Raw genomic sequence first — 24,035 nt, forward strand, 5'->3', positions numbered from 1 at the left:
CAATGACGTAGCCCAGTCATGTATCTGCATTATTTTTCTTTCCCTTTCTAATCCTAGGCCATTAACATTTATCCATTTATTTATTTACAATATTTATATCCAGCCTTTCTGCTCTCTTTCAGGGCCACATGATGTTAAATAATTCAGAAATTTAATAGTAAGATAGTACAGGGTGAATTTAAACGGGAGTCACTTTGTATAGGATTGTACTGTAGGTCAGTGGTCCCCAACCTGCGGGCCGCGGCCCGGTGCCGGGCTGCGAAGGCCATGGCGCCGGGTCGCGGCTCCCTCTCCCCGCCCCCCCCCCGCAGTAAAAAACTTCCCAGGCCGCAAGCTTGCGGCCCGGAAAGCTTCTTACTGCGGGAGGGTGGGGAGAGGGAATCAGGGCCGTGCCGTGCCCGTGCGGGCCACGCCCGCGCATTGCGCATGCGCATTGCACGGGCACGGCCCGATGCGCGGGGCTGCCCGATGCGCAGGCGCGGCCTGATGTGCGGGCGTGGCCTGATGCCCTGCCGGTCCCCAGCCTCAGAAAGGTTGGGGACCACTGCTGTAGGTAACCTGAATTTCCACTGGTTTGCCCATTTCAGTAAAGTATATCATAATCAGCTTTTCACTGTATTAATTATATTACATTCAATTTATTGAGACATTTGTGAAATGTTTTCTGTTCAAAATTCTCTCTCTTCTTTTTCTCCTTAAGGAACTCCTAATGTTTTTACAGAACTTACCCACAATGCACTGGGAAAATGAAGATATCAGTGTTCTTCTTGCAGAGGCCTACAGACTGAAGTTTGCATTTGCAGATGCACCCAATCATTACAAAAGATGAAATAACCAGAAACCATACACAGATGATCTTGCTTGTTGTGGCATGGTATCAGTTTTCATTATCTGGTTGTGCTGACATGAAGACGCACCAGTGTATCTAAATAAAATACTCCCTTTATAGATCAACGAAAAGCAAGTGAGTGGATTACCAAAGAAGTGGACAAACCAAGCAATTGAGAAGCACAAGATTGACCTCAGACTGAGCATTCTTGGTCAATGTGAACAGAAAAGATAGATTCGTATTCAGTTTCTGTTTCATTTGGCTCTCTTTTTCCTTTGGTAATTCTTTGACTGAAGAAAGTATTTTCTGTTCATTGGTATCTAATGACTGATTGTTCTGTCTCAATGAGCCTTGTTCCTTGTTCATTACATTCATCATTTTGATAGACGTATTGCTGGTATCCCATGTCCTTGTCAGCTAATAAACGGTCTTGCCTAGAAAATGAGGATGGGCACATCAGGCAGTATGGCAAGGGACGGAGAATCATATAAGCTTGCTTTGTTTTATTTTGAGAAACAAAATATTTAAATCCTTTTGATGTGAACTTTGTTTACATGGTGAAGCCCAGTAGCACAGACTTTGACTTAACGCAACCATGTTTAATTGAGGTGGGGAAATGCTGCTTGATAGAGTTCATCATCAGATGCACTAAGGAGTACGAATAGTGTTTAATAAATTATTTTGCTTTAGAGTTTGTAAAACATACTGATAAGAAAAAAAATATTTTCCCTAATAAGGTATCAGCAATTTAAAAGGTTAAACCATTAAAATACATGTCATGAAAATAGAACTCTCATTGGTGTGTGTGACCCCCTCCCCATCAGAGTCCTGGATTATGGGGGGGGGGGGGAAATTATGGAACTATGTTTTGTCTTAGTTTGCATGTCTCACATGTTTGGAATGTGTGACTTGAGGTATGATATCTACATCTTACTTTCAGGCATATAGAGGAGAAATGAAGAAGCCAGCTCCCAAGTGGATTGGGTGTCTAGAGCAGCCCTGAGTCAACAGCCAAGATGCTGAGCCATGTAGTCAGTGAAAGAGCATTGATTTTGTACTACAGAAGCAGGGACTGGAAGATTAAAGTTTTTCCATTTCCTTCCTCACTATTATAGCTGGATGGATAATTAGTTAGCAGCCCTAGCTACTATACATTATAGTTTATCTGGTAATTACCGGAGTATCAAATCAAGACTGTATCTCTGTTTTTTCTGAAAAATGTAATCCAGCCAATGCACATTAATATAAGCTGTGTATGGAGGACACATGGGGAGATTATTTACCTGCATCAACATTTTGTTCTAATGTAAACTAAGAAGCTCAGCTTCCTTCAGAACACTGAACAAAATGTAACAAACTCATTTTTACCTATATTTTATTTATAGAACTTTTTCATCTGTTATCCTACTATAAGGAGGCATTTTATACAAACAGCAGGGTCAAGTAGTAGAAAACTGTTCCTAAGCTTAAAACTTGCATCTTTCTGTTTGCATAAATTTACTCTTCATTAAGTTGTATTTTGCATGAAAGACTTGTTTTCAGGAACTCCTCAAGACTGCCTTTTTCTTTTTAGGCCTCTCAGCTTGGTTGTTCATGTCACTTTGCTTCCTGCCATATTTATCAATTCATGAATGTTTGAGAACTGCAGGAAATAGAGCTGCTATTCTGCTTCCCATCCCTCCATTGGAAGATTGGCCTCCAGAGCCAACAGATGGATGCATTTAAGAATAGGCATATTTCTGAGGTATCTTGCTATTTAACCCTGCTTTTGAATTGCCCTGAGACATTCACTATGAAATGGTCTAAGCCCCAAGTGGAGTCTTCAGTACATGGTTGATAACATAATGAATTTAATAACACAGAGGCTTGGCCTCTTTCATGGGACTAAAACTAGAGATTTTCAAGCAACAATAAGGTTCATCTGGTAGAACCTTATTACTTAGGTGATAATGGTATATAATTATGGAGCTGGGGGACAACATCTACTGTCCCTATTCCTATGTTCCATGCATTGATGTGTTGTACATGGAAACTGTGCTTTAAGGAAGCCTCAGCAGACATTGCCATTGGTTCTCAGCACTGTAGAATTCATAGGCATCAATAACATAAAACAAATTTGCATAGTTCAACAGCTTCATAAGTCAATCCTACAGACCTCTTCAACTTATGTTAGAGTGGATCAATGGAATCCAGTCCATATCTATCTGAAACGTTGCAACACTTTTGTTTTTTAAGTTCAACATGATTTTTCTGCATCTGTAGTGTTTTAAGTTTACAATATCATTTTGTGCCTAACAAAGCATTTTCTGTAGTGTGTGTCTATGTATGTATGTGTATATATATATATATATATACACACACACCTATATATATGTGTGTGTGTATATATACTTATACACACACACACACACACACACACACCTATATATAAATATAGATGTGGAAACATGCTATCAAATCTGATAAGGAGGTGAAATTGTAATAATGTAATTGAAACCATAAACTGAAATTTACATGGTATGTGGTTTCAGTCCTTATTTGCATAGGAATTTTTATAATGAGAAATCTAGAGAAATTTCCTTGGTTACACAAGAAGATGTATGTGTTAGAAAGTCTATTTAAAATTCCTCTGCAAGGTCCATTTTAATTGACTTATCCTGTCTTCCAGTTTGCATTGGGTTTTGTGTTCCTTTCCTTGAAAAATTAAATGTTGTTAAGCCACAAAACAAAATCTTTATGGATGGGATGGAAGGAGAAAATAGTACATTGGTAGATGAGGGTATGGAGTTCTCTAAATGCATAACTTGCAATTTTTGTTTTATAAAAATAGAGTATTTTCTGACAACCCATATAATTTTGTGTACTTTCTCCATATATACATATTATATATTCTCTTAATAACTTAAAAAACATATAGTTTTTTTTATTATTTTCTATCTCAGGTGAAGTGCCATCCCAAACAAATGCTACATGGAAAGAAACATTCCTGCCTTTTTAACATCCTTTTGTTATAACTAGAAATGCTTTTAAAAGCATTTTGTTCTGCTTTAGATATTCTTACAAGTTATCAGATTCAAGACATCTCATTAATTAGCCTGATTTGTAATTTCATGAGATATTATAAGGAAGTCCTGAAGACAATGTTGTCCTCCATGCAATATGGCATATTATCATAACAAAAAATGTACAGTGCAGATAACCAATAAAATGTATGGTATATGGTTAGAAATGTAAATAGCAAGTAGTGTAATCAAATATGTAAATATAATACAGTTGAAAAATATCAAATTCTATCTTGCAATCATCTGTACATCTCAAATATGTTAACAAATTGGTTGCACTATGCTTTAATTTCATATGGAGAAGCCCATAGATTTATATTTAACTTGAGAACTATACAATAAAATGTAACAACCCAAGACTGTGGTTTTGTATTAGTGAGACATATACAAGTGTTGGTGAAGAGTCTAGTTTTAAAGGAATAAATTCTATTTTAGAATTTCAGTCATTTGATATCACATATCATGTAAGTAGTAGAAATACTAGCTCAGTAGTCAGAATCAATCAAGGATCTACATGCAGACAAATATGTAAATAGTATGTAGTGAAATTGAGCCCGAAAAGAGATGACTGTGTGAAATCTAATAATGACAAGAATATTTGGGTCATATATTAAAATCCCATATATATAGAGAGAGCCCTTTGTGGTAGTTTAGTGTAGTCGTTAGGAGTGCGGACTTCTAATCTGGCAAGCCGGGTTCAATTCTGCACTCCCCCACATGAGCAGTGATATCGGGGCTCTCTCAGCCTCACCCACCTCACAGGGTGTCTGTTGTGGGGAGAGGAAAGGGAAGGCGACTAAGCCGCTTTGAGCCTCCTTTGGGTAGAGAAAAGCAGCATATAAGAACCTCCTCCTCCTCCTCCTTCTACCAGGTAAACAATAATTCAGAAAAGGAAAAATTTACTGAACTGTAACTTTAACTCATATAACGTTGTTCAGTATGACAGTCATATGAGTTCGTCTTTAAAAAAGTGAGGGGCAGTTTAGCATGAAATGCAGCACCAAGAATTAGGCTTCTTTTTAAAAAACTTTTCCTAGAAACTTGAACACAGTACCCTTATTTGTAACAGTAACTTTCATGCAAAGAATCAGTAAAGGAGAAGACCAGTGAGTGCTTTTCACATGACACACTGGAGAACCTTTCTTTATTAGTAACATGAAGCACATTAGAAGTCCAGCTGTTTTTTATATCCCGATTTTCATTATCTGAAGGAGTCCCAAAGCCACTTACAAACCCCTTTCCTTTCCTCTCCCCACAACAGACACCCTGTGAGGTAGGTGGGACTGAGGTATGTGGGGCTCCAAGAACAGCTCTGAGAACTGTGATTAGCCCAAGGTCATCTAGCTGGCTGTATGTGGAGGAATGGAGAATCAAACCCAGTTCTCCGGATTACGGCCAGACACACTTTCATGATTACCCCACACTGGCTCTCTGAAGCAGTGAAGCACACTGAAGCAGTGACTCATCTAGCTAAGCGTTAATGCAAAGTAGACAAAGGTTCAGTAGAATAAGGGGATCCTTCCCAAACATCTAGGTACAGCAAAGCAGGGAGTAAATCCATATTAAAAGGAGTCAAGTTACAAAAGAAACTGTAAAATGTTATAGGGGTGTTGGTAATGTGAACCTGGCAAACCTTTTGTATTGCACATGACCGTCAGTCAGTACCCTTTAATTAGCATAAAATGCACACCCGAATCCCAAGATGTTTTCTTTTAACCTAAAAATGCTTTATATAAAAGCCACAGTAAGTCAATCCAATCCTGTATGGAACCCCACAGAGATGAATCTGATGCGATACATAGGCTTATCAAATTCTGCAGTGAAAATAATAGTATTAATCATTTATTTGTCTCTTCATGCATTTGTTGATTTATTATTTCATTCTATAAACTTTGTTTATTAGGAACCGGTATATAGATAACAAGACTCTCTGTCTGAGATAATGACAGTAGTCTTTCAATTTCACATTATCTCATCCCTATTAAGCTGCAGGGTCACATCAAGGAGATCCAAAGGAAACTAAGATTTACTGGGGAGGCTTGTTCTGGAGAAGGCACTTTTTCATTTTAGAGGGAAAATCTGAAGAACTTACTCTGATATATTTGTCTCATCTTGGTATTTATCTGGACTGACAGTTTATATTTACTAGCTTTTTAATTCCATGGGACTTGAAATGTCTTCAAAATAGCGCTAGGCAAGGAAGAAGATACCTTTGAAGACAGTGGAATGCAATATAAGTAATGAGTCTCTGGGAAGGGACCTAGCAATCAAATATGATGCAAAAAATATTGAATACTGTTATCAATAAGTATGATATATGGTTGGAAACGACAGTGCAACGTGTCATTCTAGGTGTAGCTCTTTGATGTGTAGTTGAACATTAACTCATTGTAGTATGGGAGGGACTTCAAATTCAAATAAGCAGTCTTTCATTTTGGGAAGTTCAGTATTTCTGTTCCCTGAGAACGGGACTATACTTATTTCATTATTTATTTCACTTATATCCCAGTTTTCTCCCCATCAGGGACCTGTTGGGACTTGCATTATTCTCCTCTCCTCCACTGTATCCTCACAATAACCCTGAGAAATATGTTAAACTGAGAGACTGAGTGATCCAAGGTCACCCAGCAAAGCTTCCTTGGCAGAGCAGGAATTAGAACCTGGCTTTCCCAGCTCTTAGTCCAACACTCTTACCATTGCACCACGCTGGTTGTCCAGGTGGACTCTGCTACATTCAAACATATTCAACTCCATAGGTTTTCCTTATATTCTTGCCTTGAGCCAAGAGGAAAAGGGAACATCACTGCAGAGTCATGCTGACCCTTTGTTCTCTTTCACAGAGAATTTCCCCATAAGTTAGTGGAAGGAATCTGAAACATTGGCCACAACAGTTTCATCACTGTTGACTTGTAGGAAGGGACGTGCCTAGATTCTAAATTAACACAGCCAGTTACCTTCCATGTGATAAATATAAATTGTGATTTGACTTTTTATGAACTCTGCATCCTTTTCTCAACCCCATTCGTTGAACACATGAACCTACCTTTTCTGTAAACTGCGTTCTGCAGTTTAAATAAAAGGCTAAGGGGTGTGGGGGTGGGCTCAGTCCGGGATGGGGGGGCAACAATTGGCCCCTTGGCCCTGGACTGACAAGCGGATGGGCCAATCAGAAGGCCAGGGGCCAAGGGGCCAATCCGATTGGGCCCTCACCAGGACAGACCAGAGTTCCATCCTGTCAGAAGGCGCAAAGCACCTCCCAACCCACCCACCCAGCCCAGCCAGGGGCAATCTGGAGACCTTTTCACCCCAAAGCTGTCCTAATAGTCATGTACAACTTGAAATTGCCTCAGAACACAGAGCTGTCAGGAGGCGATCCCTCCCCCTCCCTTCAGGCCTGCTGCGAAGGAGCCTCTGACAGGCCCTGACTGAGGGGAGGAAGGCATTTCCAAAAGCAACACAGGGAATTCATGGGGTTGGGCATTCCTTTTGAGGGGGGGAGACTTTCCCCTTCTGCCAAACAACTGGTTGACAGGGAGGCCACAGAAAAGCCCCTTCTCACTTAAAATACTGTTGTGGCTGGCCATGCTGCTGGAGGGAAGAAAAGCCAAGCAACTCTCTGCAGATTTGAGACCTACCACACGGGTTGTTGTGCAGGTGAAACTGGCAGAGGTTCTTTTGCCTCCTCTTTCATCTGCACAAGAACCCTGTGCAGTAGTCCTCAAATGATTTAACTCCACAACAACCTGCGTGGGAGACCTTAAATGTTTCTTCTCCTCAACTTTGTCCAAAATCCAAAGGAGCCCTTTCTGCCTGGGCAGCTGATCTTTGTACTCTGCAGATGAGCTGAAATTCCAAGAGCTCTCAGGCCCCACCTGGAGGTTGGCTACCCCTGGGTTGGAGATATTCCTGGAGCTTTGGAGGAGGGCCTTAAAATCATACAATGCCTTAGAGTCCGGCCTCCAAGGTAGCCATTTTTGCCTGCAGAGCTGATCATTATAATCTAGAGATGAGTATCAATATAGAGAGGATGGTAGAGGCTCACAGACTGTGGTTGGGGTGGAGTGATTGTGGGTGTGTCCCTCCTGGGCTATGGGCTTTGGCCAGCCCTTACCAGCAACTGTTTGTATTTTGGGGTGCAGAGAGACAGAAAGACCAATATCAATCCTGCGAGTCTGGAAAGTTCAGGAAGATCTAAATAAAGAATATTTACAGCCTGAATCTGTAAATAGTGAACAAGTAAATGGCTGGTAAGACATGGGAACTAAAGTGACTTTTTTCAAGCTTGGCCTGGTAAATAAAAACTCCTATGAACTCAAAGACATAAGTGGTCCAGAATTTCAAGTGTAGTTAGCTTTACAGGAAAGTAGACAGTGAGACTTTGGGGGAAACCAGGTGATCCACCTGTATTAGGCAATGACTTGGCCTTGCAGATAACAACAGGGACTGCAGTTGCCAGCAGTAGGTCTCAGGCTTCAGAAGGGCAGACATCACCAGCCAAGCAACCAAGTGGATTCTGGGACCATGTGCATTCCTTTTGAGGGGATGCATGAGAGGGGGGAGTGCTTTCCCTTCAGCCTAACTGCCTAGAGATGAGCTGTACTTCCAGGGGATTCTCAGACCCCACCTGGAGGCTGGCTTCCCTAAACCTCAGGGGGATACAATGCTACATAGTCACCCCTCCAAAGTATCCATTTTTGCCTGCAGAGCTGGTCTGTATAGTCTGGAGATGAGCAGCAATTCCAGGCCCCAACTGGAGGTTGGCTGTCCCTAGTCAGGACATATTCCTTGAAGTCTGAAAGTGGGGCCTCAAAAGTGTGTAATGCCCCCACAGCTACATAGCACCCCCTGACATATTTTAGGTCAAGAAAACATTGCTGAGAAGAGGTAAGGTTGCCAGACTGGTGTAGATTCATCTTCTGGAATTCCACATACCTAGGTGTGCATAAACCTGACTAAGGTCAAGACTGCTGTGCACAGAGGGACCTCCTCTTAGGGTTGCCATTTTCCAAGTGAGGCTCTCTACTCCACCTCCCTCATGGAAAGTCTGCTATGGGAAGAGGAAAGGAAGGCGGTTGGAAACTGCTTTGAGACACCTGAAGCCTGCTGGGTCACTGTGGCCCATTCCCAGTTCTCTCAGACCTCTCACAGCCCCACATCCCTCACAGATTGTCTATTGTGGGGAGACAAAGGGAAAAGGTGTTTGTAAACCACCTTGAGACTCCTTTGGGTAGTAAACAACAGGGTACAAAAATCAAGCTCCTCTCTTTCTAAGGTGAAGCTGTGAAAGAAGCATTTGGCCACATAACATTTTATCAATAGTAAAAAAAATGGAGACAGAAGAAGCAGGGTAGACACCTGTGTACTGTGACTACCCCATGTGTATTAGGGCAGGGGGACAAGAAGAGAAATGATGTTGAATGCAGAACTGGGAGGAATTGGTTGCCATGTAATTTTCCCCTAAGAAGACTCTACAGTCTGATTTCCTCTTCACATATCTGAAGACATGGCTCTGGAAAGCTCATCTGTAACCACTATGCTGCTAATTATCACAAACCTTCTGGACTAGGGCAGATGAGAGCCAATGTGCTTTTCTTAAAGAGCCGGATCTAACCTAAACATCCTATGAAAACAAGTCACATGACTAGCCAGCTCCATGAAATCACCGGGACCCCCAGAACTCTGTTCCCTTTTATTTCCCCTTGTTGGTGGCTTTGTCCTGGACTAAGTTCTTCTGTCTTCAACAAATTTTTACAATGAACCAAGCAGAAATTGCCAAGTGCTGTAAGAAGAGGTGGAAGTTCACTAATTACTGTGAGGTTTCCAGCTGCTGCTGTGATCTTGATTACTTTACCTGTGGCTTTTGCCCTGCACTCCCTTCTCCTACCCAGTAGTTTGATTGGTAAGTATGCTGATAAGATTGAGGAGCATGAGGCACTAAAGTGGTTTGAGATTGATGTGCTCTTTGATCTAATTTCCTCCATACTAGATGTAAATATATTAATTGGAAATGGTTTTCTTCTGACTGAGTTGGATGCTACTTGGTTTTCTACAGTAATCTCTTCTGGCCCTCAAAAAGTCTTTGCCAGTGAGGCATGTGGTCAAAATCCATGCAAGAGGAAAGTAGTACAATGCAGAGGGGAATCAGGTAAGATGAAGAAGAGTTGACTTTTATACTCTGCTTTTTACTACTCAAAGTAGCTTCCTTCTCCCCCCCCCCCCCAGACATCCTGTGAGGTTGAGAGAGCTCTAAGAGAACAGGGACTAGTCCAAGGTCACCCTGTTGGCTGCATGTGGAGTAGTGGAGAATCATACCTAGTTCTCCAGATTATAGGCTGCTGCTCTTAAGCACTATATCAAGATGTCTCTCAAACCTCTGAGCAGCACCAAAGCCTAGTTTGCAATTGTGCCTTTCAGCATCAGATGTGAAGATCTCTGCTTTCACTACCATCTTTGTCTTTCTAGCCATTCCTCTGAGTCCAACCCATTTGTCAGCCTTCCTAAACATGCTCACTCTTTTCAGTTTAGGTTCTCCAAATCAGAGGGTGCTGCTCTTAACCACTGGTAGGATCCATCCCAATATCTCCTACTTGAGAATTTTCAAACAGCATCTGGCTGGCAACTCTTACAGGCTGAATGTTAACCTGGATATGCCTTTTTGCTTGCAGAGTTGCTTTATATCTGAAAAACAGAATTAGGGGAGGAAAAAAACCTAAAAAATATAATTGGTTCGCTAGTAGGACTTTGTGTAACTGGACAGAATATTTGATACTACATTGCATATAATGTGGGTGGGGTTAATTATATCTAAAACAGTGTATCATGCTTCAATAATGGGTTTAAATGGCCAGATATAGACAACATTAAATCTCTCTTTTAAAATGTTTTTTCTTGGTCTTTCCCAAAGCTGTGTGACCTAGTAGTATCAGCTCATTTATTTATAGAGCTTTCTAGATCAGAAAAGCAGAGTTTGAGGCAGTGTTACTAAGTGGCTTCTTTAGGGTCTGAGTGAGTTGGCAGCTGGCATCTGTCCATTTTTCTTGGACTTTGATTGTGGTTTCATTATGTTCATTGCATTGGCATCATCAAAAGATAGAGCTGAGATTGCCAGGGCTAAGGGGCAGCCTTAGGCTGGGTGGGTCATTCCTAGGCTTGCAGTAATGAGCTTGGCAAACATTGGAGCAGGATTTGATGCTCTGCAAAGTTGAGGGCTATCATTTGTAAAGTTGGCAAGAAATCTACCCAAGTATCATGCCTGCCTGTTCTGCTGGATAAATTGACTGAAATTTTACTGTTACTGCAACCCCATATCAAACAAAGGTTGGATACACACTTTTCTTGGATGCTTTAGGAAGCTTAGGGCTGATCCTGCGTTGAGCAGGGGGTTGGACTAGATGGCCTGGTGGCCCCTTCCAACTCTATGGTTCTATGATTCTATGATACATTAGATCATGGACTACCACAGTCAGAAGCTGGGACAGGCCCAGTGTGAGGGGAAATAAGGGTAAAAATTCAGGGGACCCAAGTAAGCTTGGGTGATTCAAGACTCATCTTACATTCAGCAAATGCATTTTAATTTATTTTACTTTTACTGTATTGCCTGCATTCTTACACTGCTTTCTTGCAGCTCCCCCCTCCACACTATTATGGTAGCCATTGCTATCCCCTCCAATTGCTAAAGTTTTTTTTCTTAGATTGTTGAGGTTTAGCCACTTTACTTGAAAACTGCTGTGTACCCTGGTTGTCTGCCCATTTTTTTGCAACCATTCCAGGAACAAAAGGCAGACATTCTATCCTATGTCAAGTCATGAATGCATCTAACATGCACATAGAGGGAAAGAAGTGTGAGTTGTACTTGGCAAGTAGGTTTACTGACTTAACCATGACTTGGGGGCAGGAGTGGTTTAAGGATTTGTGGGACCCATAACACCACAACCAGTTTAAGGATTTGTGGGGCAGAGTACAGTTGTGGTGGGAGCAGCCAGACTGGGCACAGAGAGGTACCCCACAGTAGAAAGGGGTGTCACTCCAAGTGTCCTTAAAGAGGGAAAGGGGGGGAGCCTACAGCCCTAATCCAGGGGGGTGGGGAGGCACTGTGCAGGATAAACTGGCCCTGCTTGGGTGGAATATATGGCTATTTGCCAGTAACACTGAAAATTCAGCTTACAGCTATAAAACATTACCGAAACTTACCCTTGCCCTGTACCACAAGCAGCTACTGTGAACGTGCAAAGCTACTCAGAACTTGCTTGGGATTAATTTTGACAGAAAAAGTAGTGAGGTGACTTGGTTGGAAGTTTGCCTCCTGAATAAGGAAGTAAGTTCAAGGTGATCATGTTTATGTTGAAGTTTTAAGCATACCTTACCTGGCTCTTATAAGGAACTGGTTCTCAAAGTAAGCCTTGGTCAGGAATTTTAAGAACTTTTTCCCCTGGAAGTAATCCCTACGGAGTAAACTAGAACTTGCTATCAAGCTTATAATTTTTCCCATACTCAAGAACCATAAACCCCATATGTTTCTTTGGAATCAACCATAATGTAGCATTTTATTGATTTTTAATTTTAAAAATCATTTTTAAAAACCCTGGAGTACAAGGCTTTATAAATTCATTTCCTGTTCAGTAAACAAAACACGTAGATGCTACTAACTTCATTTCACCATGCTAGTCAAAATGATAGTCCATTTGTCGAACTTATAGGACTTTTAACCATTCAACATAATGCTCCATTTCCTCAGTTCTGCACATTCCTTTAGTTTCTTCAGCTACTCCTCTTTATTTGGAGTAATTTTCCTAGCACATAGCATTTTAATTCATCTCCTTAATGTAACAGTAATGCCATATGCTGGGGTGTAATACTGAAGATTCTGACTTCTTGGCCTGCAGCAACATTTTGTGCAAGACTAAGCACATGCCTAGTGAGCATCACATTTAATGATGTTGGGTTGCTAATGCCTGTACTTGTGCCTTTAAAAATATTCATACAGTATTTTACATAATAGTGAATATTTCTCTTAATTGTCTGTAGTTGTTGCTGCCCGAGCTGATCCCTCAACTTGGGGCATGCTAGAAACTGAACAAAATAATAAACAATCAGCACTGACTGGCCATTGGGAACTAAGTATTTAAGTGTTTCCAGTGGGAAGTTCCAGCAGTAAAACGTTATCCTAAACATCTGTCTAGATGGCTCTTGGCTCTGTCTGAGGCCTGAATGGGATGATATAACAGGTGGTACCATTTCCAGTAGAAAAAGTCTCACTCATAAGTCTCCCAAATGTAAAAACTCTTGAGTATTAAAAAAAAAAAATCAGCTCATTTGGAATTATAGAGAATTTAAACATCAGGAAATGTTAAGAATACATAACACATTTAGAGTCCAGTGGCACCTTTAAGACCAACAAAGTTTTATTCAAGGTATGAGTTTTCGTGTGCATGCACACAGCCTCAGTTAAAAATGTAGTCTTTCACCAGCAGTCCTTTCTGTTGCTTCAGCCCTGTCTCTTTTTCTGGATCAAGTCCGAGAGTAATCGGGTCATGCACTGTTCCCATTCCTCCTAAACCCAGTTCACAAGTTACAGGGGACGCACATACAACCCATGTACAGCATCACTTGATTTTTTATTATTATTATTATTATTATTATTAGATTTATAGCCCGCCACTCCCTTGCGGCTCGTGGCGGGTCTTTAGAATGGCGGGTCTTTTCTTTAGAATGTATTATTTAATTCTCATTTTATGTTCCAATGCATATTCAGTGGAATAAATTTAGAGTCCCATGGCATCCTGGACTTTATACTCCATATTTATCCAGGAACTACTGTCTGGTTTCATTTGTAAAGTGAACACATGGGCTTTTTCTCATAGAGGTGGGCACATGCATGAAGAATGAGCATGTACTTACAGTAACATGATCCGGGCAATAAACTGCACTCACTGGAAAATGACAGACTTTTTTTGGAATATAAGAGAACTTCTCCAAAAGAAAAGTAGGACAATGTTCCTAGCATTAGTTATTTTCCATCTTGGTCTTTATTTCCAAGAAAGTAGGATATCCTCTTTATTTTTAGTGAATATGTCCCAACTGAAAGATTTCAGGCTCGACCAGGGAAAGCGGCATGCTGTGAAAAGTGGGAGGGGGAAGTTTCAATGAAAAACTCCATCCAAAACTGGGATCTTAAAACACCAGGCAAGTAATCTCAGACGTGAGAGCATTTGTATAATATTTCATGTATGTCCTACCTCAGTGGTCCCCAACCCCCGGTCCAGGGACTGGTACCAGTCCATGGATCAGCGGTACTGGGCCTCGGCTCCTCCTCATTCTCCTCCCTGGCTGCTGCCTTGGGGGGCTGCCCTGCCACTCTGCCACTGGCTCATCTTTGGTGCTCTCCAGTGGCCGCCATGGCTGGGCCTCTCCCTCGGCGTGGCACTGTGCAGCTGCTGCTGGCAGTGCCCCCCAGCAGGTGGTGGGAAGTCAGGGGCACAGGCAGGAAAGCAAGTGGAGCAGGGGCTCAGGTGGCGACGTCCCTCAAGCCTCAGTAAAATTGTCAAGCTTTGACTGGTCCCTGGTGATAAAAAGGTTGGGGACCACTGTCCTACATGACATAGTGTGGCGGTGGGGAGGAGCATGTCATAGACACTAGTGGCATCTTTCTTCTAGAAGTGGTACAGAGTGGGACAACAGGAGCTGCTAAAAGGCTACTATGGTAGAGGAGTTAGGATGGGAGTCCTAGCTTCAAATCCCTATTCTACCATGAAAATCAATGGACTTCATCACCTACTTTACAGGTTTACAGCAACAAAAAAAGGGCGGGGATCTTGAACCCCTTAAAGAAAAGCAGTGTAAAATGTAGGTGTTATAACAATTGCTTAAAAAGTCAGCATGATCCCAGTTGCGCTGGGATCCAGAAGATCTGGGTCTGAATCCTCACTATGCCATGGAGGTTTGCTGGGTGGCACACCCTCAGCCTAAAGGTTGTTGTGTTGTGAGGAGAAAATGGAGGAGAGAAAAACAATACAAGTCATTTGGGGTTCCCTCTGATTGGGGGAATGACACATTGGAGATAAAGGCAGGGAATAAATGAAGTAAATAAATGTATGGACAGATAGGGAAGCATTTCCTCCACCGTCTAGCAGCTAGGGTCCCCCACCTCTCTGCTAATCTGTTTAGAATGCCAGTATTTATATGTTCTTCCATTGCATATATCACTTTATTTTTATTATTTATTTTTTAATTATATTTCTATACCGCCCTCCCCGGAGGCTCAGGGCGGTTTACATTAAACATATAAACAATACATGGAACTTTGACCAATTATGCACAGCGGCAGCTGCACTGGGCCACCAGCAGTTCCTAGCAGACTGCCCTGGAGTTGTACATGTGCACACACAGCTCCAGTGTGGGAAAGGCCCACCGAGCCTCACAGCAGCGGCAGTGGTGGGGACAGGGGGGCTATCCCATCACCATGGGGGTGTAGACATGACCTGTTCGGCCCTGCAGCACCACAAATAGGGCATTTTGCGTCCCTCCATGGACACTGTAGGTATGGGGAAGGATCCAGGCCTCAAAGGCCCGACTCCCTTACACACAGGCCTGCCCCAGCTGGACCTCTGCTGACTGCCATGGCAAGACAAGGAATGCAGAAGAATCTGTGTTCCCTTGCCATGGGCCACCCAAGGCCCTGATTCGAGCCATGGCTGGGAGGGGACTGGGATGGTGGTGATGTGCATACACAGTGTTTAGCCCTGCTGCCCTACTGCCGCCAGCTCAGCATTTATGCCCTGTGCATAATCAGTCATAGAGAACTGAAATGCCACTCTTGTGATTTTTATGTCATTTGGTATGTCTTTCCTCCACTTTTTACACATCAGACTGCAATCCATCTTGAATCAGGCTCTGAACTTGAAACCCAAATTCTTTGCTCGTCTTTTAAAATCCTGAATCCTTCTGCACCAATTATACATCAGTACTCTGAATGTTTGACCTATTTTGCAGTCCTTTCTGATATTACTGCTCACCCTCCTGTTTTAAGATTTTCTTTGCAGGTTTAACTGCTTTTGCTGTCCAGTGACGGATTCCTCTGTGTGTGTGTGTGTGTACGTGTGCCAGTTCCAAGTACAAGAACATGAAAGAAAATACTGAGGAGGCTGGTTAGATTAGCTGCTTTTCTTTTACACTTGCTAAACGTTACAGCAGCCTTTAAGTATTTGCAGAGTGAAAATCATACATAATCATGGGATGTATGTATCCTAGGGTGCTGCTATTCTCATAGATGAAATAAAAATCTGTACTTGTCAAGGAAAAATAGTATATTTATGACATGCAACTGGGCAAGCTTTTGACAGTTATTATAAACTCTCTGTGCAGTACTAGATGTATATATTTCCTCCCATTTGTGACTTTTTGTAAATTGAAGGGAGTTCGCATGACTTTTCTAAACTTGAAAATTTTATTGGCTCCTGATAGGTTGCATACATAATTGACTAGATGTTTTTAAGGTAGCTTTGAACTCTAGCTTATTTTTCTTAAATCACGATGAAAGTTGTACTGAAATAACAGGAGGATTAAAAAAAATCATAGGATTGTATTTTATAATTCTGTTCTGCTGATGGTGGCTTCTGGCAAAACATGTCTCTTCCACTAGAGGAGTGGTAGTTTTGCCAGTGGAAGTCTGCACTCTTAGTGGAATGGGATCTCAGGGTCTAACTCATAAGTTCTTGCTAAATCATACCTCAAACCTGGTAACAACATCCAATCACACTACATCCTACTACATTCCAGTTCCCAATGAAATATTTCAGCTTCTGTCTTCTGTGCAGCTCCACATTGGATCTCCGAATGGGTAGGCCAAGTACAGAGGAAAAACTTTCTTACTTCCATCGGCTGAATAGGCGCTCCTCTCCCAGGGCATGCAAGGATACTGCCGAAACTGTTGCGCAACATGAGGGAAAAATATGTAGTTCTTCTGGTGCACCTTGTACATGTTTTTCATACTACATGAAGTCGGTGATATAGAATCTGGTTTATCCCAGACTGAAGTGGCAATGTCTGAGAAGTCCTCTAATATAGAAAATGTTATGTTCATAGGAACATCTGAACATAAGCTATTTAAGATCTTATTTTTTTGGATTTGAGAACATAGCATCCATTCTCAAGGATTTTTGGCATACATAGCATTTGCTCTAAGTATAGATATCACTTCACCCAGAGATGCTGCAGAGGAATCTCCCACATACCATCTGGCTACAAGTTCAGAACTGAGATCCTATCAGGAAACTTCTTCAGAAGCTGAGGTCTGATGAGTGGAAGGTTCATGAAAGACTGATGCCAAAACCAGATGAGTATGTGGCTGGAATAAAGCTGACACAATCAGTAGAAATGACTGATGTTGCAAATTGAAGTCTGGAATAGTAGGCAGGTTAAGACAGATATGTGAAAGGTTGGCATGGAACTGAAGTGCTGGTCAAGACATGCTGTAAGGCAGGGGTAGTCAACCTGTGGTCCTCCAGATGTTCATGGACTACAATTCCCATGAGCCCCTGCCAGCAAATGCTGGCAGGGGCTCATGGGAACTGTAGTCCATGAACATCTGGAGGACCACAGGTTAACTACACCTGCTGTAAGGAACTGAATATAGGGGAACTGAATGCAACTTTTTGGGAGCAGGATACGAACAAAGTTCTTCATGTATGTGATGCTTTTCAGGGTACCGAACCCCAGCACGAGACTCTTACTCCAATAAGAAGACATCCACAAAAGGTTGCCATCACTTTGATTCTTTATTGAAGCTTGTGAAGCTACAGCAGGTAGTGTGGTAATGACAGATGGAAAATAACTTGGTTGCCTGCAAGCAGATAATACATACCAGGCACATAGCCTCATCCCTTTATTAAAATACTAGGAAATAAGCCCGTTGCAGCTTGAATGCAGCGGGCGCTAGCGGGGAATCGGGGCCGGCGCGGCCGTGGGAGCCGGTGAGCGGGCAAGCGGCGAGGAGCATGGGGCCGCGTGGCGGCGCGGCTGGGCCAGGGTGCAGGAGTCGGGGCCCCCCGCAGCCCTGGTTACCGGGGGGCGTAGACAGTTGTCCAGAGACAGCAGCGGTGTGGCGAGGAGGCGAGGTCTCTAGGGCCGTGGCGAGCGGGAGAGTCCGCGAGTGGGTAGTCAGATTCAGATTCAGATGGATGGGGGCATTGGGCACAGGGGGCAGAGGGCGGCAGCGCAGCAGCGGGCGTGGCTGCGGGCAGGCTTGGGCGCATCGGGTGGTGGCACGGGGAGCTCTCAGCCGTGTGGGCCGGCTCCAGGTGTGGGTGAGGCGGCGGCAGGGGCGCGGCAGCTGGGTGTTGCAGGGCGTGCCTCAAGGCAGTGACTGGTCGGGCGGAGTGCCCTTGAGGAAATGGCGGCGGCCGTCCAAACGCAGGCAAGGTGGAAGGTGGGTGGGTCGGGAGGCGCGAAGTGCCTCCTGAGTAGTCAGTCAGGTGGTAAGGGCCCAATCAGCAAGGGCCGTTGGCGCTGGACTGACCATCGGAGGTCCCAATTGGCAGGCGCTTCACGCCTGCCGATTGGGCCCTCCGATGGTCAGTCCGGGGGAGGGGCCTATGGGCACCCTTCCTCATCACGGACAGGGCCTGCCTTGGGGACCCTTAGCGAATTATTTAATCCACGGAGCGGGTTAAAGATAGTGGTGTTCCCATTTTAGTCTCAGGTCTTTCTTGGCTACCTTACACAAAAACCTTGTTATTCAAGCTTTGCAGGTTTCCTATATTTTCAGTGGAAGATGCATATCTTACCATTTCCCTCTCCCCTCAACAGACCCTTCAAATCCTCCAGGAAGTACACCTTGTGGTTAGAGGACTTGCATGAACGAACAGTAATAGTCATGTGATTTGAATCCAAGCAGCAAGCTGCTAGTTACTGGTGAAGGAGGGGTGCTCTGCCTGCAAAGGGCATTTTGTACCAAATGGAGGGTCTGCTGTTTGTGGTAACAAATCATAGTATCCAAAGGACAGCTTCTTCAGAATATTTCAGGGTTTGATTCTATATATATTACAATATCTGTGTTTTCTATGCTTAAATACATTAGGAGCCTTTGTTTTTGATACATTTCTGCAAATACTTTATATTCTGCTGGGAAATGAATAGTTTAACATGCATTTAAATAAACAGCTCCTAAGGTGGTTCTTTTCCAGAATATTAATTTTTAATCTAAACCACCATATTATCTTACAGACTGCTTGATAGCTTTAGGGTGTTTAAAGTAAATTTGACTATTGAGCAATCCATTTGTAAACTATAGGCATTACTTCTGAAGTTAGCACGTATTCAAATAGTCAGATTGTGAACAATGTTTTTGTGAATTTTGTATTAGTTTGTATATATCACATGTCTATTTCTGTTCTATAGTAGCTAAAAAAGAGCTATTTTGGGCTTGGATTCAGTGATGCAGACGAATAAACATATAAATGGACTTAGTGCAATTCTTCTTGTACAAGATTTTGAGCAACGCCTGGCACTTTCCTCCCTATATGTTAAAGTGGCCAGAAATTGGTTGCACATGATCTTGAGAAAACAAAAATGCACGTGAAAATACAAGTATCAACTAGCACAAGCAAGTGCTACAGAATTTTTCTTGCATTTCTACTTGTGCAAGAGCTCTCGGACAAATAGAAATTTAGGTTGGATCCAAATATGGATCACTGGATTGTTTTAATCAGGTGAAACATTATTGTGGACTCAAATGACTATTTTGAATCAAGTTCTTCCTATAGAAGAGACTCTGTGAGCCATATTTTAGAGCACTCATCAACCTGATAAAAGTAAAATTTTTGCAAAAAGTTAGAGACAAAGAGAGAAGGATGGTGTGTTCTCTCAAAGCACTCCTTGCAACTTTAGCTCAGTGAAGGGACAAAAGACTTTTATTCAGCTGATGATAAAGAGATCAAAAGAGTCAATCCATAGCCAACACTAAGTAGCAGCCAAGAAGTCCTGTTTGCTCAGCCCAGTAAACAACCCTGAGTTAGAATCCTTTATTTGGAGCATTACTGATCCTACTTCAGCCAACCATTGTCCTACATGTTCTTTTTTGCACAGACCTGCTATTTCTTCATGTCACTTGGCAGTAAAGTTGAGGGTAGAAATATTGGGGGGGGGGGGGGTTAAGATTGGACCCATCACTTCTGAGGAAAACCCTAGCGAGATGTAGGGTAGCTCTAGAAATCACCAGAAACTCTATAGTAAAATCATAGAGTTTCCAACAAATCCTACAGCTACCCTATATCACTTCTGAGTTTTCCCTAGGAGCAATTTTAAAAAAATTTCTCACACCATCCCTTGGAGTGGCAGTAGCCAAAGCAGGCTGCTGGTGGGAGGCCTGACAACTCTACTTGATAGTCAATCATATAGCTAAACAGCAAGTAAATCCATCAGCCAGATGATAAACACTGTATTTTCAAAAAGTCTTTCCATTTGATGTCATTTTAGAGTCCATATTTTCAGTACTATTTTGTATGTACAAATTTTCAAAGTCTTAAGGGAGGCATTATTTCCCCCCTCAATTCATTTAATTTCCTGACTCAGCCACCCATGAGCCTGGGTAGAATAATTTCTCCTCCTTCATAACTGCAAACACCACTGCGAGGCAAGGAAATGAAACTTCACAGCCCCAGCAGCCGTTCTTGGCGGACCACAAACACACTGGAGGTTCAGCTCATGGGGGACTACAGTTATCAAACATGGTATGTTAATCTATCAAATATGCTGGTGGCAAAGTTCATGGCATCCTGCCTTCTTACTAATAACATTTCTCCTGGGATGTCACTTTTCAGTTTTCTGATCAACTTATAGGGCCTCCGGAGATCATGCACTTCTATTCCAGAACGTGCTGAGAACTGGGAAGCTGAAAGTGTGATAATCATTTAGAAGAAATTATAAGACTAAGAAAAGGAGGGAAAGTGCCACAGTGGTGACTTTCAATCAAAGAGGTATACCCCTAGCCAAAGGATTTAAGAACACTTTTGTATAGAAATAATGACAGGAGCAAATATAATAGAGTTGGAAGTGGATCAAGGAGAGGGATTGCTTTTATTAACAGTTTCAGTCAAATCTTGAACAAAATGGGTCAAAAGAAAAGATGGTAGGTAGAAGAAATGGGGACAAAAGCAGAAAGAAGCTGTGTGATGAATTGTGAACTGAGGAGCTAAAACAATGGGCAGTTTTACAAATTAGGAATGCAGGAAAGTTCTGCATTTTCATCTGTGGCAGGTATTAACTGAACTGTGTGGGTAGCTGGGCAGCTGCCAGAAAAGGGAGCACCCAGCAACGATGGAAACCATGCCAAACTATAGATGGTAGAATTTCAGTTAACTTTTAGGGAAACGGGTTTGACTAGGAACGGGTACAAACCGGATCATGAACTAAAGTTTGTGATGATTTTTAGGTGCTTCATGTTTCACAAAGTCAATTTCATAGCAGGTAAGCTAGCATGAACTTCCCATAAATTTTCAAGCCATTCATGGACATTCATGCTTGCACAGGAACAGTTCTAAACATGCCTGAACTTCTTGAACCTGCACCTGACCATATTCTGTCTCTTTAACAGGAAATTGCCGCATAATACACTTTCAGCTTCTGATTTTAAATGCTCTGTGACTCGCGGGTCATAAAAAGCACTTCCAAGCTTTAAAATCTGATAGCTAAAAGTTATAAAAACCCATAGGTCCAAAATTTAATATCCGATAGCCTCAGGTGGAAGTCTTTTACATTACCTCAACCTTTTAACTAGAGATAGCAGGGACTGAACCTCGGATCTTCTGCGTGCAAAGTAGATGCCCTACCACTGAACCATTGCTCTCCCCTTAGAGCTGATAGTGATCCTTTGCGCTGCCTCCTGTATAACAATCTGAGAGATCAGGTTCAAATCCCTACTCTGCCAAGGAAGCTTACTGAGTGACCTTGGGCCAGTCGCTGTCAATGAATCAAAGGGTTGATATAAGAATTAAATGAAAGAGAGGAGAATGTTGTAAGCCACATTGGGCAGAAAAGTGGTTAATAAATAGCTGAATAGATAAATAGATAAATACATAAAGCAAATGTTGTCCCACTAAGCTAAGCTAAAAAAGAAAACCTCACTGTGCTCTTTTGAGGAACCATGTCTAAGCAGTTTAGAAAGGAGGGGGAGTAAATACGCTTCAAATAAACAGAGATCTTCATTTTGCCACTACTGTTATGTGCTGAAATCTTATCTAAAGCCCAAGAGAAGGAAATCAACAGTATCATTATTGGAATAATCGTGCTCTCCCACCCCCACATCACCAAATTACTGTAGGAGGATAATAGCTTCCCCGAGTCAGTACCTTTGGGGTTGGGTCTTGTCACTAGCAATATAAACTGAAAGTCATCATCTTGCTTTGGGTGGGCAATGGGATGAAGATGAAGGTATTCTGGTTCTGTATTCCAGTTTAATGATTTTGTTTACTCTTTAGCAGGCTCATTTCTAAACCATGACTGATTATCCTCCTTTTTGAAATGATTCTGTAATGATTTTTGAAGCTCTGAAGAGGAATGTGATTCAATGTGATTCCTAATGTTTATATGTTATTGCAGTATATTTACCATGGAGAACAAAGTTGTCAGCAAATAACACTGATTTTAAAAAATGCAGAGCCGGTTCCTATTATCTTGAAAAAATGGGCAAATGAACCACTCAGAGAACTTGTCTACAGAAATTGAGATTCAGATGGATCCTAAAAGAGAAGGAAATAAAATACTACTGGAAAATACCATTCACAATAGAGGTATATTTAACAAAAGGAAGGAAAGTAATTAAAACAGAAGAACAAGTCAAGCTATTGGCTGAAGAAGAACTACAAGCAGAAGAGTTCACACAGAAGAACTAGAGGAAAATCTTCAGTTAATACAGAGCAAAGTTCATTTAAGAGTTCAAGAGAAGAAATGGCCATGACATCAACATCAAGACAAAATGGATAAACTAAAAATAATATCAGTAAATTATGAAACATACACATTTAAATCAGAAAGTAGAACAGAAATATTTTATGCCTACAAGAAATCCATATAAAGTAGAAATATGAATACAATCTAAATAATAGTTAGGCAAAGTATATCTTACTTCAGCAGTAAACAAAAAGTGTAGAGTGGCAATATATTTAAATAAATTTATGTAACAACCCACAATTAGAAAAATTAAGAGAGCCAGAAGGAAGATATTCAATTTTTAAAATATATGCACCAAATAATACCAAAGTCAGTTTTTTCAAGAACTTAAAAAAAAAAAAAAACATGCTAGAATTTCAAGATGAAGAAACAGTGAAGATATGACTGGAATTTTAGATCCAAAAAAGGACGGATCCAGAAATCATAAACATGAGAAATTACCAAAAATATATTTCAACAATTGGAAATCCTGAGAAGATGCCTGAGGAATCAAACATCTAAAATACAGAGGTTTCACATTTTTCCAACAGACATCAAACATATTTAAGATTTAAAAAGTGCTGGATTTGAAGGGAAAAAAATAGCAATGACCTTAGATAAATCAGAGATTCAACAGAAAATATTAACAGCTCACAACCCTATATAAGTAGTTTGTCAATGGAACAGTAAACTGTGAAGATGGAAGCTAAATGATATTCTTCTGTTACAAGATGATGTAACAAACAAGTGTAAAAAAGATTTGGAAGATTAAAAAAACACCACCAAAAGAATACTTTCAGCTATGATTTGGGAAGCAAGCAAAGCTTTCATTATGGGAATATTACTAGCAGCTGTTGCCAAGAAGAAAAAAAGAAAAAAGCAGAATAAACCAAGGTACTAATAGAAAAACTCTGAGCTTGGAACAAGAGCATAAAAAAAATTCCACCAAAGAAATTCTAGCAAAAATTAAACAAAAATCAATTAGATATGTCAAAAATAGAAGAGATACAGAATTTTTTTTTAAAAAATTAAAGCAAAGATATTTCAAGCACACAAACAAACCTGGCAGATATTTGGCATCCTGTCTTAGGAAAGAGAAAGAAAAAAATAATAACATGCATAAAGAAAGGGGATCAAATTAAATATGCAGAAAAAGAAATACAAGAACAATTTACTCTTTCTGGACTCCATAAAATTCATTTCAGAAAATAAAATAAGGGAAT

The 24,035-nt window shown here is 41.5% G+C and overlaps 1 protein-coding gene across 5 annotated transcripts in view; it reads left to right on the forward strand.

Annotated features, from left to right (window-relative positions):
* Positions 1-24,035, forward strand: part of TBC1D22A (TBC1 domain family member 22A) — a 205,818-nt gene that overhangs the window by 117,276 nt on the left and 64,507 nt on the right. For 2 of the 5 annotated variants that reach the window (XR_013231116.1, XR_013231117.1), the window contains exon 14: positions 701-4,289. The exons of 1 other annotated variant lie outside the window; for it this stretch is intronic. Coding sequence is in view for 2 of the 4 variants with exons in the window: in XM_077338246.1 (XP_077194361.1) it covers positions 701-829 (129 nt within the window). In the remaining 2 variants the exon portion in view is untranslated. Of the gene's footprint in view, positions 1-700; positions 4,290-24,035 lie in introns of those variants that run through there. 2 more of the 5 variants (XM_077338246.1, XM_077338247.1) reach the window with 2 other exon arrangements.

This window comes from Paroedura picta, chromosome 5, assembly GCF_049243985.1.
Source record: "Paroedura picta isolate Pp20150507F chromosome 5, Ppicta_v3.0, whole genome shotgun sequence".
Classification (NCBI taxonomy): Eukaryota; Metazoa; Chordata; class Lepidosauria; order Squamata; family Gekkonidae; genus Paroedura; species Paroedura picta.